Source organism: Taudactylus pleione, unplaced genomic scaffold (genome assembly GCF_031769625.1).
Source record: "Taudactylus pleione unplaced genomic scaffold, aTauple2 ptg000396l, whole genome shotgun sequence".
In the NCBI taxonomy this organism is placed as follows: Eukaryota; Metazoa; Chordata; class Amphibia; order Anura; family Myobatrachidae; genus Taudactylus; species Taudactylus pleione.
Window position 1 is genome coordinate 2,733,749 of NW_028284797.1, and position 14,130 is coordinate 2,747,878.

Genomic DNA, 14,130 nt, shown 5'->3' on the forward strand with positions numbered 1-14,130 from the left:
AGGCAGATGCCATAGTAGGTGAGAGGCCTGGTGGGAAGGAAGAGTTGTTCCATATGGGGGTTTGAGGAGACGGGTAGGTGGAAAGAGAGAGTTTTTTATTTAGATTATCCTATATGAAGAGTGTCAGAGCTACCGTTGTTATGGAGAGGGCGGTACGCGATCTGTATTTGCAAGGTATCAAAGGCAAATGTGAGAGTGAATCAAAACCCACTAAATCATTCTCGAGGTCAACCCATCGTTTAGTAAGACTAGGAGCATGCCAGGCTACCATCTGACTCAACTGAGATGCTTTATAGTAGCGTAGTAGAAGAGGCAAACCTAGACCTCCATCTGAGGATCGTCTGGCTAAGATATCCTGGCGTATACGGGGTCTTTTATAGTTCCATATAAATTTACAATATGAAGATTGGAGTTGGTTGAGTGTTTGGGTTGGTATCGCCACAGGTAGAGTCTGAAACAAATAGAGCAAGTTTGGTAGAACATTCATCTTTATTGCATTAATACGCCCGATCCATGAAATAAAATAAGTTTTCCATTGTAGAATATCCTTTTCAATTGTTTTAAACAAGGGAGGGTAGTTCGCTTTATATAGGCGATCATATGTTTTAGTAATGTTAATCCCAAGATATTGCAAAGAGTCTGTTCTCCAATGGAAATTAAAATTCAATTGCAGTAATCGTTTCAGTTCACCCGGGAGATGAATAGGGAGAGCTTCAGATTTAGTTTGATTGACTTTGTAGCCCGACAGATCTCCATATAGGGACAGTTCACGAAATAAGTTAGGTAGAGAAGTAAGTGGTTTAGTCAAAGTAAGAAGAATATCATCAGCAAATAAAGAGAGAGTTTCCAATAGAGATTTTGAGTTTCCAATAGTTACACATGAAATGTCAGGGTTAGCTCGTATTCTCCTAGCCAGTGGTTCTATAATCAATGCAAAAATAAGGGGCGATAACGGGTAGCCTTGGCGGGTACCATTGGTTATAGAAAAAGGATCCGAAAGTATCCCCCAGTGAGAACAGATGCAGTTGGGTTAAAATAAAGGGATTTAATAGCTTGTAGAAATTTACCCCCGAGGCCAAAAATTGCAGGACTTTTTTTATTTATTTATTTTTTTCCATTATCAATTCCAATCTACATTTGTATCTATTTACTTATATTTATTCATTTATATCTTCATATATTCATATTTATTGGGCAAATAATTTATTTATTTATATATATGTATTTAACCATCAAAAAATATGAGATATGGTAAGAACTTACCCTTGTTATCTCTATTTCTACGAAGTCCATAGGGTTCCACAGTATACCTTGGGGGTATAGGTGATGACGTCAGGCACGGACACCACAGAGTTAAATTTTCAGCCTCCCAGGATGCACCAGGGTCCCTCTCCTATACCCCACCCCCAAGCCAAGGCAATTCAGTTTCGTAACAAGCCATAGGCCGGAGGAGGAGAACAAAGAGAGAGAAGAAAGTCTGGAACACACAAGAATCACATTCTCACCACAAGGAGACGGAGAAACCGTGATCAGATCATAGCCCATCTGCAGTACAGGTGCGACAGGGCGGGAGTCCTGTGGAACCCTATGGACTTCGTAGAAATAGAGATAACAAGGGTAAGTTCTTACCATATCTCATTTTCTACTTCAGGGTCCATAGGGTATCCACAGGATACCTTGGGGATGTCCCAAAGCAGTATCCTTTAAGGGTGGGGACGCTCCTGTGCTGTAAGGAGAATCCGACGCCCGAAGGAAGCATCCTGAGAGGCGAAGGTATCAAAAGCATAATACCTTACAAAAATATGGACAGATGACCACGTGGCTGCCAATCACCGCTGAACCGCTGAGGCGCCACGTCGAGCTGCCCACGAAGGACCCACAGACCTAGTGGAAGAGCTTTAATGGAGGATGGAACAGGAAGACCTGTGAATCCATCCTGCCAAAGTTAGCGTAGTGGCAAGGCCAACCCTTTTTATGGAAACCAGAAAGGACAAATCCGAGAGTCTGATTTCTTAAATGGACTGGTACGGTCAACTTAAATATGTAGAGCCCGTACCACATCCAAGGAGGCCACACCAGCAGACAGGACTGGGGAAGTAAAGGCCGGTACTATAATTTCCTCATTGATGATGAAACTAGATACCACTGTAGGTAAAAAACCAGGTCAAGTGCGAAGCACTGCCCTGTTCCTAGGAAAGATGAGAAAAAGGGAGGTCTACATGACAGAGCCCCCCATTCTGCGATCCTACTGGCCAAATCAATGGCCAGAAGGAATACAGTCCTAGCCGTAAGTCATTTGAAATCCACTGAGCCCAGTGGATCAAATGGCGGTCCTCGGAGAGCCCTAAGGACCACAGCCAAATCCGAAGGAGCCACCGGTGGAACAAAGGGATGCTGAATATAACGTACACCTTGCACAAAGGTGCGGACCTCAGGAAGAGTAGCAATCCTACGATGAAACCATACTAACAGGGCAGAGCCCACCTGTAGGAAAGCCAACACTCTGGATATCCGGAATACCCGAGGAGCATAGCCTCTAGGGCGACACAACTGAAAGTATGCCATACCTGATGGTACATTCTTGCAGATAAAAGCTTCCGAGCTCTTAGCATGAACAGAGCCCCTGTTAACTATAGAGCTGGAAAACCCCTAGACCTTAAGAGGGTAGTCTCAACCGCCACACCATCAAGGACAGACAACCCAGGTCTGGGTATCAGCCAGGATCCTGAGACAACAGGTCCGGGCATAGAGGCAACAGCTTCGGAGTGCTAACTGAGAGGCTCCAAAGATCTGAGTAATATGCCGTTTGGCCCACGCTGGAGCTATCAGCAGGAGCATGCCTTCTTCCTGCTATTACTGGAGGAAGAAGGGATAATGGAGGGACGAGGTACACAACTTGGAAGGTCCACTGGACCTACATACGTCTACCAGAAGAGTCTCATCTCTGAAAGGCTCCACTTGTTCACGAGAAGATTGAACACCTCCGGATGAAGCAGACATTTCCCTGAATGCACATCTTAACGGCTAAGAAAGACTGCTTTCCATCTGAGGATTCCTGAATGAACACTGCCAATGATGGCAGGGATATAGCCTTCCACCCAAGCCAGAATTCAAGACACCACTGTTAGTGTCGCCTGACTTCGGAAACCTCCTAGGTGGTTTACATAAGCCATCATGATGGCGTTGTCAGACTGTACCTGCACGGTATTTCCGTGGAGGGCCTGTCCTGCATGCTGGAGAACCTTGAATACCGCTCAGTTCTCAGATATTTATGGGAAGCGCATAATCTGCTGGTGTCCACCTGCCCTGGAACAAGTGTGGACCCGTCACTGCTTCCCAGCCACGGATACTGGCGTCCGTCGTCAGAAGGACCCTGTCCGCAATCCCAAAGGGGGTGCCCCTTGTTTAGGTGAGCTTTCCGCAGCCACCAGGCCAGAGAGAGACAAACCTCCGGGGAAAGCACTATTGACTTTATCCTATGGGGCAACCCATCCCATCCGAAGAGGATCAATTTTTTTTTTTTTCTTCTAGAGGTTCAGAGTGAAACTGGGTACTCTCCACCATGTCGAACAGTGACACCCTGGAACCCAGGAACCACATTGCCGAGTGAATAGACACTCGGCGACTCTGCAGGCAACTGCGTACCTTTGCCTGTAATGCAGAGATCTTTTCCTCAATCACAAAGATCCTCAGATGTTGGGATATGGAGCATCCTCTGTGAGGAATCAGAGAGGACCATTTCCAGTTTATTAGTCAGCCATAACGTAGCAACACAGATATTGTCCGTTGCAGATGGCACTGAAGTATCTCTGGAGACCCTGGTAACAACAGAAGGTCACCCGGATAGGGTAACAAGCGGACCCCCTGCATCCGCAGGTGGGTTGCCATAACTGCCATGACCCTGGTAAACCGTGAGGTGTGGAGGCCAGACCAAGGGGCAATGCCAGAAACTGGAAATACTCATCGACCACTGCAAACCTGAGGAAAACACTGGTGTGCTAAGAAAATAGGGATATTCAGGTAGTCACCCTAATATATCCAACGACACCACAAAAGTCCCAGACTCCGTTGAATGATGGCATACAGGGTCCCCCTCCTGAACAGAGAAACCCTTAAAAATTTGTTGAAGGATTCGAGGTTGAGGATGTCCTGGTAAGGACCCATTGGGTTTCTGTACCAGAAAGGGGATGGAGTAATATCCCGTTCCCCTTTGGGGCAACGGAATAGGTACTATAACTCCTGCCTGGAGCATAGAGTGTAACACCCTCAAAAATTACAGGGCCTTGTCTTGAATTGACAGAAGACCTGTAACGAAAAACCGGCTGGGAGGCCTTTACCGGGTGGAGAGGACATACCTTCAAGAAAATACTTCTCTTACCCCAGTGTCCGTGGTGGTCAGACACCAGCACTGGGGCGAACTGGAGAAGCCGGCCTCCAACTCTGGGGTCCCCCGAGAGGAGGCCCATGCCGTGAGGCTGAAGGCTTATAGTCCAACCTGGGAGTAGGACGTCTTGTACTCCAAGCCTGTTCTAATGGCTGAGCAGATTTCCTGGCTACTGACTGTCTTGGAAAGCTGTATTTTATATTTACCCTGGCCTCACAGGGCCGAAAAGACGAAGCCCCAGACCCTGATGGGGCTGTAGCCAATGGCAGACACGCAGACGTAGCTGCTGGGCCACAATTGTGTCCAGATGAGGGCCAAACAGGACCTGTCCCGTAAAAGGCAAAGCATTCAAAATGGAATCTGCGTCCGCTTTCCAAGAGCGCAACCACAGGGAGCGGCGAGCCGCTACTGCTGCCGAGCCGCTACTGCTGCCGAGGAGTTTCTGGAAAGGAGCAGGCTATATGTAAGACTGTCTCATTATGAACGTGGCTAAGTCTCTGAGAATTTGCCACTATTCACCTGCTCTGCTGGAGAGTCAGTGTGCAGAGATCCAGTTTCCTACCCAGCGCTCCATTGCTCTGGCCCCCCAGCAAACATCCATAGCCGGCCTGGACGCCCCTCCAGCAAGGGAATAATTGGATTTTAGATACATCTGCACCTTGCAATCTGTAACCTCCTTCAAGGAGGACCTGGAGGGCATGGGCAACGTAACACTCCTCACTAGGCGTGTAACATGAGAATCTACCCGTAAAGGTAACTCCCATTCGGAAAAGTAATTATCCGCAAAGGGGTATGCAAAAGGTCAACCATTTTTGAGGCTGGAACCGCTCACCCGGATTTTCCACGCCTCCTCTAAATGATCCACCTGACCAGATAGAGGAATTACAGTGGCAACACCCTTATCCTTAAAGAAGGCATATTTGGATTTAGCCACGGGGGATATGTAATAACCAAAGCTGCACGGACTGCCCGTATAAGGCCAGGTATATAAACTTTAGACCAAGACTACGCTTCCTCTGCACTAAGGGGCTCGTGTCTGAAAAAGTCAATAATGTCACAGTCATCAGAAATCATGATCCTTAGCCGTCTGAGACCCGAAAGGCCGTTTAGAAGGCCGAAATGGTGACTCCTCCTGTAAAACGTCCATCAGGTGCTATACCATTTGGACAATAAATTCACCCACACAGGCTCCTGCGAGACCTGGGGGGGCAAAAAACAGGATACACTGGGGTGCCATCAACTGCCTAGGGAACCCTGCATGTGAAGAGACCACCACTCGCTGCGATAACCCCTATGGGGAAACACAGGGAGCGTTGCCCACAAGGGCTGTAAGCATCTTAGCCAGCCAAGGGCGGTCCCTTTTTGTGCAGGTACAGTGACAGAAATGGGGCGTGATATATAATACAACATGCCCTCCATAAACCCTCAGCGTCTACATATCCCTCCGCTAATTGCACATTATATCAGTACATTATAGCTGGAAGAGGATATCCTCGTTCACTTTCCGATGAGGAGTGTGAACGGAGCGTATGTGACATCCCACACAGAAAAACCATGTTTACTGTGAGGTAATAAACACCCTGCAAAACCGCACCGCAAGGGCTGTAGCAGAAGAAGAACAGGGATAGGAAAATGGTTGACAGTCAGAAATGAAAGTACAGGCAAACAGCGCTAGCATTTAAGTCACATACAATGCAAAGATAACATCCTGCATTACAAGCACTGCGATCAACTACACAGACCAGAGCCTGGTAGGAAACAGTGCTGCATACACTGACCTTAATTGAAGGAGAGGTATGCGGGGGACCCGGACCGCAATGGCTCCTGTATCAGCTTCCAGCAGCGTTTGCCATCCCCAGCACATGCAGAGAGAAAATGGCCATCGAGGAGCAGAGAGGAGGCTGGCCCGGGGGAGGAGCGCTGGCAGAGCCCACTCAGGCCGCTGTTGAATGGCAATGTGCAGGGGGGGAGACGCCGGCTGTGACACAGGGAAGGCGTTCTCCTCTGGCCTGCTATTAACCCCTGGGACGCCGCGCTGTACCGCACATGCTGCGGGCTGCGGTCCGCTGTCCCTGGTGGTCTAGTGGAAGGCGCAGAATCAGTACCTGGCCCCACGCGCAGCCGCTTCCCAGGGAGCTCCCTGCCTCAGGACCAAAAAGGACTGTGCTACCGGCGGGTGCCCACCGCGGGACCCCGCCGCTTACCTTGTCCCCCGTACATCCAGCCACAGTCCAGGTAGCCAGGGTCACCGCTAGCTGTGACTCCAGCTACCTACCAGCATCCCCGGATCGGTACCGGCGTTCTGGTACCAGCGGGGTGTAGGAGCGACAGCATGGACGTCAGTACTGACTGTCCATGCTGTAAGGCTCATCTTGTGCAGCCACAGCTGCACTCTGAAGAAATCTTCTGTGGCTATTACAGCCCCCTGTGAATGTGATCCGACCTCTGGCCGGACACCCATGAAACTGAATTGCCTTGGCTTGGGGGTGGGGTATAGGAGAGGGACCCTGGTGCATCCTGGGAGGCTGAAAATTTAACTCTGTGGTGTCCGTGCCCGACGTCATCACCTATACCCCCAAGGTATCCTATGGATACCCTATGGACCCTGAAGTAGAAATTAACACACAAAGTCCGGAAGAGCGCCGCATGTATGTATATGTATTATGCACACAACTCTGCATACAAATACTGTATATGCAAATGGTTCCGTTAACTTCTACGGCCAACTTACATTGAACTCTGCAGAGTAGAAAAGACCTCCCTCAGCCTTTATGTGTGGGAACTTAGCAGAGGTACAACTGAAGGACTGTGTAATAACAATGAGCTGGGGTAAAGCACCATTACCTTTATTTTCTTGCTGAAGGTCTCTAATCTGAGTATTTTCTTGACATAACAGCACATGTGGTTTGTACTTTGATGTATCCTTCAACTCTGAGAAATCTTCTTGGTACTTAAAAAAAATAAAATAAATCATAGTAAATAAAACACAATATTTATAACAAGCAAATAACAATGCAACGTGAAACACACTACTTAAGGTGCGTACACACTGGGCGATATTACTGTGCGATTGCAAGTTTACGACATCGTAATCGTGCAATCGCTCAGTAATCGTGCACTATAATGTCCGATACGACCATCGATGCGCGCTCCCGCTGGTCATTTCCGACATTGTCCATCGCCTGAACATGCATGGCAAATCTGCCGATAACAGATTGCCATGTTCAGGAATGATGGAGGGTGCCTACACTGAACGACATATCGTTCAGTGTAGGCACTACAGGGGATCAAGAACGACTGTACGATTACGATGTCATAATCGTACTGTCTTTCCTAATCGCCCAGTGTGCACGCACCTTTACTCAAAAAGTTATGACAAAAAAGTAAAAAATTTAATTATGGCATATCCTCATTATGGAGTATGCAATCATTTAGGACAGGGATGGACAAATGCCAGTTACCGATGGGAAACTATAAAATGCACCATAAAAATCATTGCACGTCCTCTGCTTTATTCTCTTCCTGTTTCACATTTCTCAGCCACACACTTAGGGGTAAATTCACGAAAGGCTGATTTCAACCGATTTTAACAGATTTCAAATCTGCATTTCTGGGGCTAAATCACACATTTACTAAAAGATAATTTTTTAAAAAAAATGTAAGGGTTAGTAAATGTGTGATTTAGACCGATTAAAATTGCTGGAAATCAACCTTTAGTAAATGTAACCCTTAGAGAGCTGTCCAAGCCTGCCATAGTGTGTTATGCAAGTACCATTAGAACTGGTCCCTGGCATTATTACTGCCAAGGCTTTCTATAGTGCAGTAATATTACAGTTCACAGAGTCACACTACTATAGCTACTATACACTACTACACCCTAGTGTGTAAGTGTGTGTGCATGTGGTAGGGAACTTAGATTGCAAGCTCCACTGGGGCAGGGAATGATGTGAATGGACCAATATTATCTGTAAAGCGCTACGGAATATGTGTGTGCTATATAAATAACTGGTAATAATAATATAGCCGCTGGAAATTCCAGTGACATCACCAGGGGATTCTGTGTAGAAGTGTGTCTCCTGCAGCTGTATCATCACACAGTGTTATAGATCACTACGCAAGTCTCTTATATTCTCCTTGGTCAAAGAAAATCGAGATATAATTTTTTAAAACATTTCTAAAATGTGCCCAGCTGGTGCAATGGTGGCACAATATTTCAGTACACATACTTGGTGGTAAATGACTGTATATGGGGATACTGTTTGATTGAATCGTGCGGGAGTAGGCTATATATTAGGTGTTTGGTTACATAACTAGTACAAGGTGTATCAATACAACAGAGTAAAAAATGCAATATTGAATGCACAATAACAGTAAGGTGCAGCTGAGGTGCAAAAGAAAGTACACACCCAATTGGTACTCAATAAGGACAAAACAAAAAATGAAAAAACTATTGCACCTCTATAGCGCTCCCTAAAGGACAAATTCACATATGAATAGAGCACCCTGTGAAAATATCATACAAAATGAAAAAATATAATCACCTAAAGAGACATATGAAAGTCCCCAATGTTGGAGCTAATATAGTATCCTTTCACTCCTTTGAGACTTGATACATAGATCCAGTGGGGAACATGCATATACAGGAGAGGAAAAAATATATAGTGTAGTAGTCCTTTAAATGTTAAAAGGTTTAATAGTGGTAACACTTACAAACATAGAAGAAATAAAGGCATATCAATGTATCTCCCAAGGCATATAGCAGGTCTGTGAGTCTAAGAAGCCAGATGGTATACAGACTAGGTCTCCGGATCCCCCGTCTGGAAAGGCAAGAGACAACCACGGTCCTCCAGTTCTTTGGGACAACAGGAAAAACGATCTCCAAGTGAGCAGCTTAACGCGTTTCTGACCTAATGGTCCTTCATCAGAAGCATAGCTCTTGAATGTAAAACAGACCTAATATATACCTACACTAATACAACACACCTGCTAACTAAACAACCGCTAATCGGTAAGTTCCGCTCTCTGCGCATGCGCACAGCTGCCGCCGGTCACGTGATCCATCACGTTCCGCCTGCGTCACGCTGCCGCTGCGTTCCAAAGTCCGGAAGTTCATCTCACTTCATGACGCGGATCCAGAGGGTTAGTATATCCGCGTTCCACAGCGGGTTTCCATGGTAACAGACGGGGAAAGTCTATGTCCATGTTCCACAGCAAGTCTCTATGGAAACCAAACGCGAACATAATATTTGCTTCTCAGGCCAATAAACATTACGTTTTAGATGTTAAAGGTCCTCAAATCGAAATCCAAATAAGCGGCACATACAACAAAAAAATATATATATTAAAATATTAAAAGATAAAATCCATAAAACATATCCAAAAACATAGCGATCCATAAAAATACATAAATATATACACCACATCTACATATATGTGAAAGTGCTATCATGCAGGAAAGTGTCTAATGTGCATAAAGTGCAGAAAAAACTGATAACATTACCCCAGGAAACATTTAATCTCAAATTCTCCATTTAAGCCCTTGGGTACAAGGGTACCTAATTTATGTATCCACTTCATTTCACTTTGAGACAAACGTTTCTCTATATCTCTCGTTCTCCACCTAGGTAAAATCTGTTGAATGCCTATAAAATTTATTAGGCCACATTCCTTAGAATTATGGAATTTTTTTAAATGGGCAGAGACGAAGTGTGTTTGTAGGCCTTTGCGTATGTTATACACGTGTTCAGCCAATCTGGTTTTTAAACACCTACTTGTTTTTCCAAGATGTCCAAAAATATATACGTAAATTGACTATTAAACATTTTTTCCTCAGCAGAGAAAACGAAAAATAGGTCACTACTAATGATGAATCGCTTAATAGATCTAAATTTAAGCCTCCCTCAACATTTTATCCAGTTTCCTGTAAAGGAAGCTGTATTGATGGTTTTAATAAAGTGGTATGTGATGAAATTGATAAAGTGATACGTAATGATAATAAGAGAAGGAAATTAAATTTGAGTAAGAACGAATTTCAAGCGGTTAGATCCTTGAAAGAGGACAAGAATGTGATTATAAAACCAGCGGATAAGGGAGGTGGGGTTGTAATTTTGAAAAAAGAAAAATATATGGAAGAAATATATAGACAATTAAATGAAGGTATTACATACAAGAAACCTAAATCAGATCCTACGGATAAGATCTGTAAACAGTTGTTAGATCTGACAACAAAAGCTTTCGAGAAGAGTGCTATAACACAAGTTGAAGTTAATTTTTTAAATATTAAGAATCCTTCTATTCTGACTATTTATGTATTGCCGAAGGTTCATAAAAACCCTGTAGATCCCCCAGGACCCCCGATAATCTCAGGTTGTAATAACTTTACTAGCAATTTATCTGCACTAGATTTTTATCTTCAGCCACTGGTTCAGACTACAAAAGCATATCTTAAAGATACCAGTGATGTACTTAATAAAATTTCGGAATATATTTGGCAAGAAGGGGATTTTCTTTGTAGTGCTGATGTTAGTACGCTGTATACAATTATTGAGAAAGATAAAGGCATGGCAGCAGTTTCCTACTTTTTAGATTCCAGTAACTATAATGAGGTTTTAAAAAACTTCATTTTAGAAAGTATCGATTTTATTCCATCAAACCATTATTTTTATTTTGATGGTATTTTTTATCTACAAATGGTTGGCACAGCGATGGGCACCAGGTTCGCCCCAAGTTACGCGAATATGTTCATGGCCTATCGGGAAGATTTGACAATATGGCCCAATGGGACTATGGTGGCGAACCTGGTGCCCTGGAAGCGTTTTATTGATGATGTCTTTTTTTATTTGGAGAGGAGAGGAAGAGGCCCTTTTAAATTTAAATTTTTGTAATGTTTTAAATATTAACCCCTTTTCTATTAATCTGACATTTTCCTGTAGTCATGAGGAGATCTCGTTTTTAGATTTATCTATTTATATCAAATATGATCATGTGAATACCATGACATTTAGAAAACCAACAGATTCTAATGGATTTATCGATAGGTCTAGCCAACATCATTCCAATTGGCTTGACAATATTCAGTTTGGTCAGTATGCACGCATTAAAAAAAATTGTACTGAAAAGGAGGTCTGTGAACGACAAATGGAAGATCTATCACAGCGTTTTTTATCTAAGGGATACTCCAATGGAGTGATAAAGAAGGCTCAAGATAAAATAAATCTAATAGATAGACAGGACCTTCTCAAACCCAAAGTTGGAAAACCCAGTAGGGATGATAAGTTCCAATGGGCCTTTATCAGTCGTTTTAATGTGGCTTTTAAAGATATAGAAAAGATTTTTAATAATCACTGGAATCTTCTTAAACAGGATACAATTATTCGTGATGTATTACCGGCAAAACCAGTTTTTATCTACAGAAAAGCACCGGAACTTAGAGATAAACTTGTCAAAAGCAGTATTGATGAGGATAAAAGGAACAGTGTGAGAACTAAAGGGTTCCACCGTTGTGGGAGTTGCTTAATGTGTAGGAGTGTGAGATCAGAAAACCGTAAAATTAAAGAATTAAAAACAAAAAATTTTATTTTTCCTATTGGGGATTTTATCACATGCCACTCGAGAAATGTTATTTATGTACTTGTGTGCATGTGGTCTCCTGTATGTGGGAAAAACAAGTAGGTGTTTAAAAACTAGATTGGCTGAACACGTGTATTTCATACGCAAAGGCCTACAAACACACTCCGTCTCTGCCCATTTTAAAAAATTCCATAATTCTAAGGAATGTGGCCTAATAAATTTTATAGGTATTCAACAGATTTTACCTAGGTGGAGAACGAGAGATAGAGAAACGTTTGTCTCAAAGTGAAATTAAGTGGATACATAAATTAGGTACCCTTGTACCCAAGGGCTTAAATGGAGAATTTGAGATTAAATGTTTCCTGGGGTAATGTTCTCAGTTTTTTCTGCACATTAGACACTTTCCTGCATGATAAGCACTTTCACATATATGTAGATGTGGTGTATATATTTATATATTTTTATGGATCGCTATGTTTTGGATATGTTTTATGGATTTTATCTTTTAATATATATTGTTGTTGTATGTGCCGCTTATTTGGATTTTGATTTGAGGACCTTTAACATCTAAAACGTAATGTTTATTGGCCTGAGAAGCAAATATCATGTTCGCGTTTGGTTTCCATGGAGACCTGCTGTGGAACATGGACATAGACTTTCCCCGTCTGTTACCATGGAAACCCACTGTGGAACGCGGATATACTAACCCTCTGGATCCGCGTCATGGAGTGAGATGAACTTCCGGACTTTGGAACGCAGCGGCAGCGTGACGGATCACGTGACCGGCGGCAGCTGTGCGCATGCGCAGAGAGCGGGACTTACCGATTAGCGGTTGTTTAGTTAGCAGGTGTGTTGTATTCGTGTAGGTATATATTAGGTCTGTTTTACATTCAAGAGCTATGCTTCTGATGAAGGACCATTAGGTCAGAAACGCGTTAAGCTGCTCACTTGGAGATCGTTTTTCCTGTTGTCCCAAAGAACTGGAGGACCGTGGTTGTCTCTTGCCTTTCCAAACGGGGGATCCGGAGACCTAGTCTGTATACCATCTGGCTTCTTAGACTCACAGATCTGCTATATGCCTTGGGAGATACATTGATATGCCTTTATTTCTTCTATGTTTGTAAGTGTTACCACTATTAAACCTTTTAACATTTAAAGGACTACTACACTATATATTTTTTTCTCTCCTGTATATGCATGTTCCCCACTGGATCTATGTATCAAGTCTCAAAGGAGTGAAAGGATACTATATTAGCTCCAACATTGGGGACTTTCATATGTCTCTTTAGGTGATTATATTTTTTCATTTTGTATGGTATTTTCACAGGGTGCTCTATTCATATGTGAATTTGTCCTTTAGGGAGCGCTATAGAGGTGCAATAGTTTTTTCATTTTTTGTTTAGTACAAAGTGTATGGCACATGGCTGACAAAATAATGTGTGGGCAAACGGCTGATATTTTATATATGGACATGGCTGGTAAAACTCATCTATAAGTACATGGTATAATAAGTGTGGTCGCACAAAAATAAGATATGATGTACACAGAGCGGAAAATTTTGCATGGGGGCACAGCTGGTACTGTACCTTATGAGAGGGAATATGGCTGGTAAATAAACTAGCCAGAGATAATATTATACAGCTGACCACTGCTAAGTATAATTTGCTATACTATTATGCATTGCAATGGATGCATTTTAAAAAGCCAAACCAAATATTTTGCATTACCCTCCTCCTTTAAAAAAATAGCTCATTTGGAGTAATCTGACCAGGCTTTACATTTCATATACTCATACACATCCCAGATGCTCACACACATTCAGGTAATCTAACCTCCCACATTTTGGCAGCAGCCAAGTGTTTAACCACTTAACTGGCTAATATTTTGAAAAAAAAAATTTCCCCAATATTTGATTTTTTTTTTTATTAGCAAATCCTGTAAATAAGACCTATTTAAATCTTATTCAATATAATGTTTTTAACAAAAATATAAAATCACGTTTAAATAGGTATTAATTACATAATGTAATAATAAAAAAATTAAAAAAAAAGACCCACTATTTTGAGGATGCTTTTGAAAAAACAAAAACGAAAAAAAAACACTTCATAGTTAAAACAAAAACCTCTAGACCCTCCCGCACCCCTGCCGGACCACCCTGCCACGGATGCCGCTGTACC

The 14,130-nt window shown here is 43.1% G+C and overlaps 1 protein-coding gene across 1 annotated transcript in view; it reads right to left on the reverse strand.

The window, feature by feature from the left end:
• Positions 1 to 14,130, reverse strand: part of SIKE1 (suppressor of IKBKE 1) — a 43,629-nt gene that overhangs the window by 16,357 nt on the left and 13,142 nt on the right. Inside the window, exon 3 of the mRNA XM_088446311.1 lies at positions 7,229 to 7,334. Coding sequence (XP_088302437.1) covers positions 7,229 to 7,334 — 106 coding nt within the window. The remainder of the gene's footprint in view (positions 1 to 7,228; positions 7,335 to 14,130) is intronic.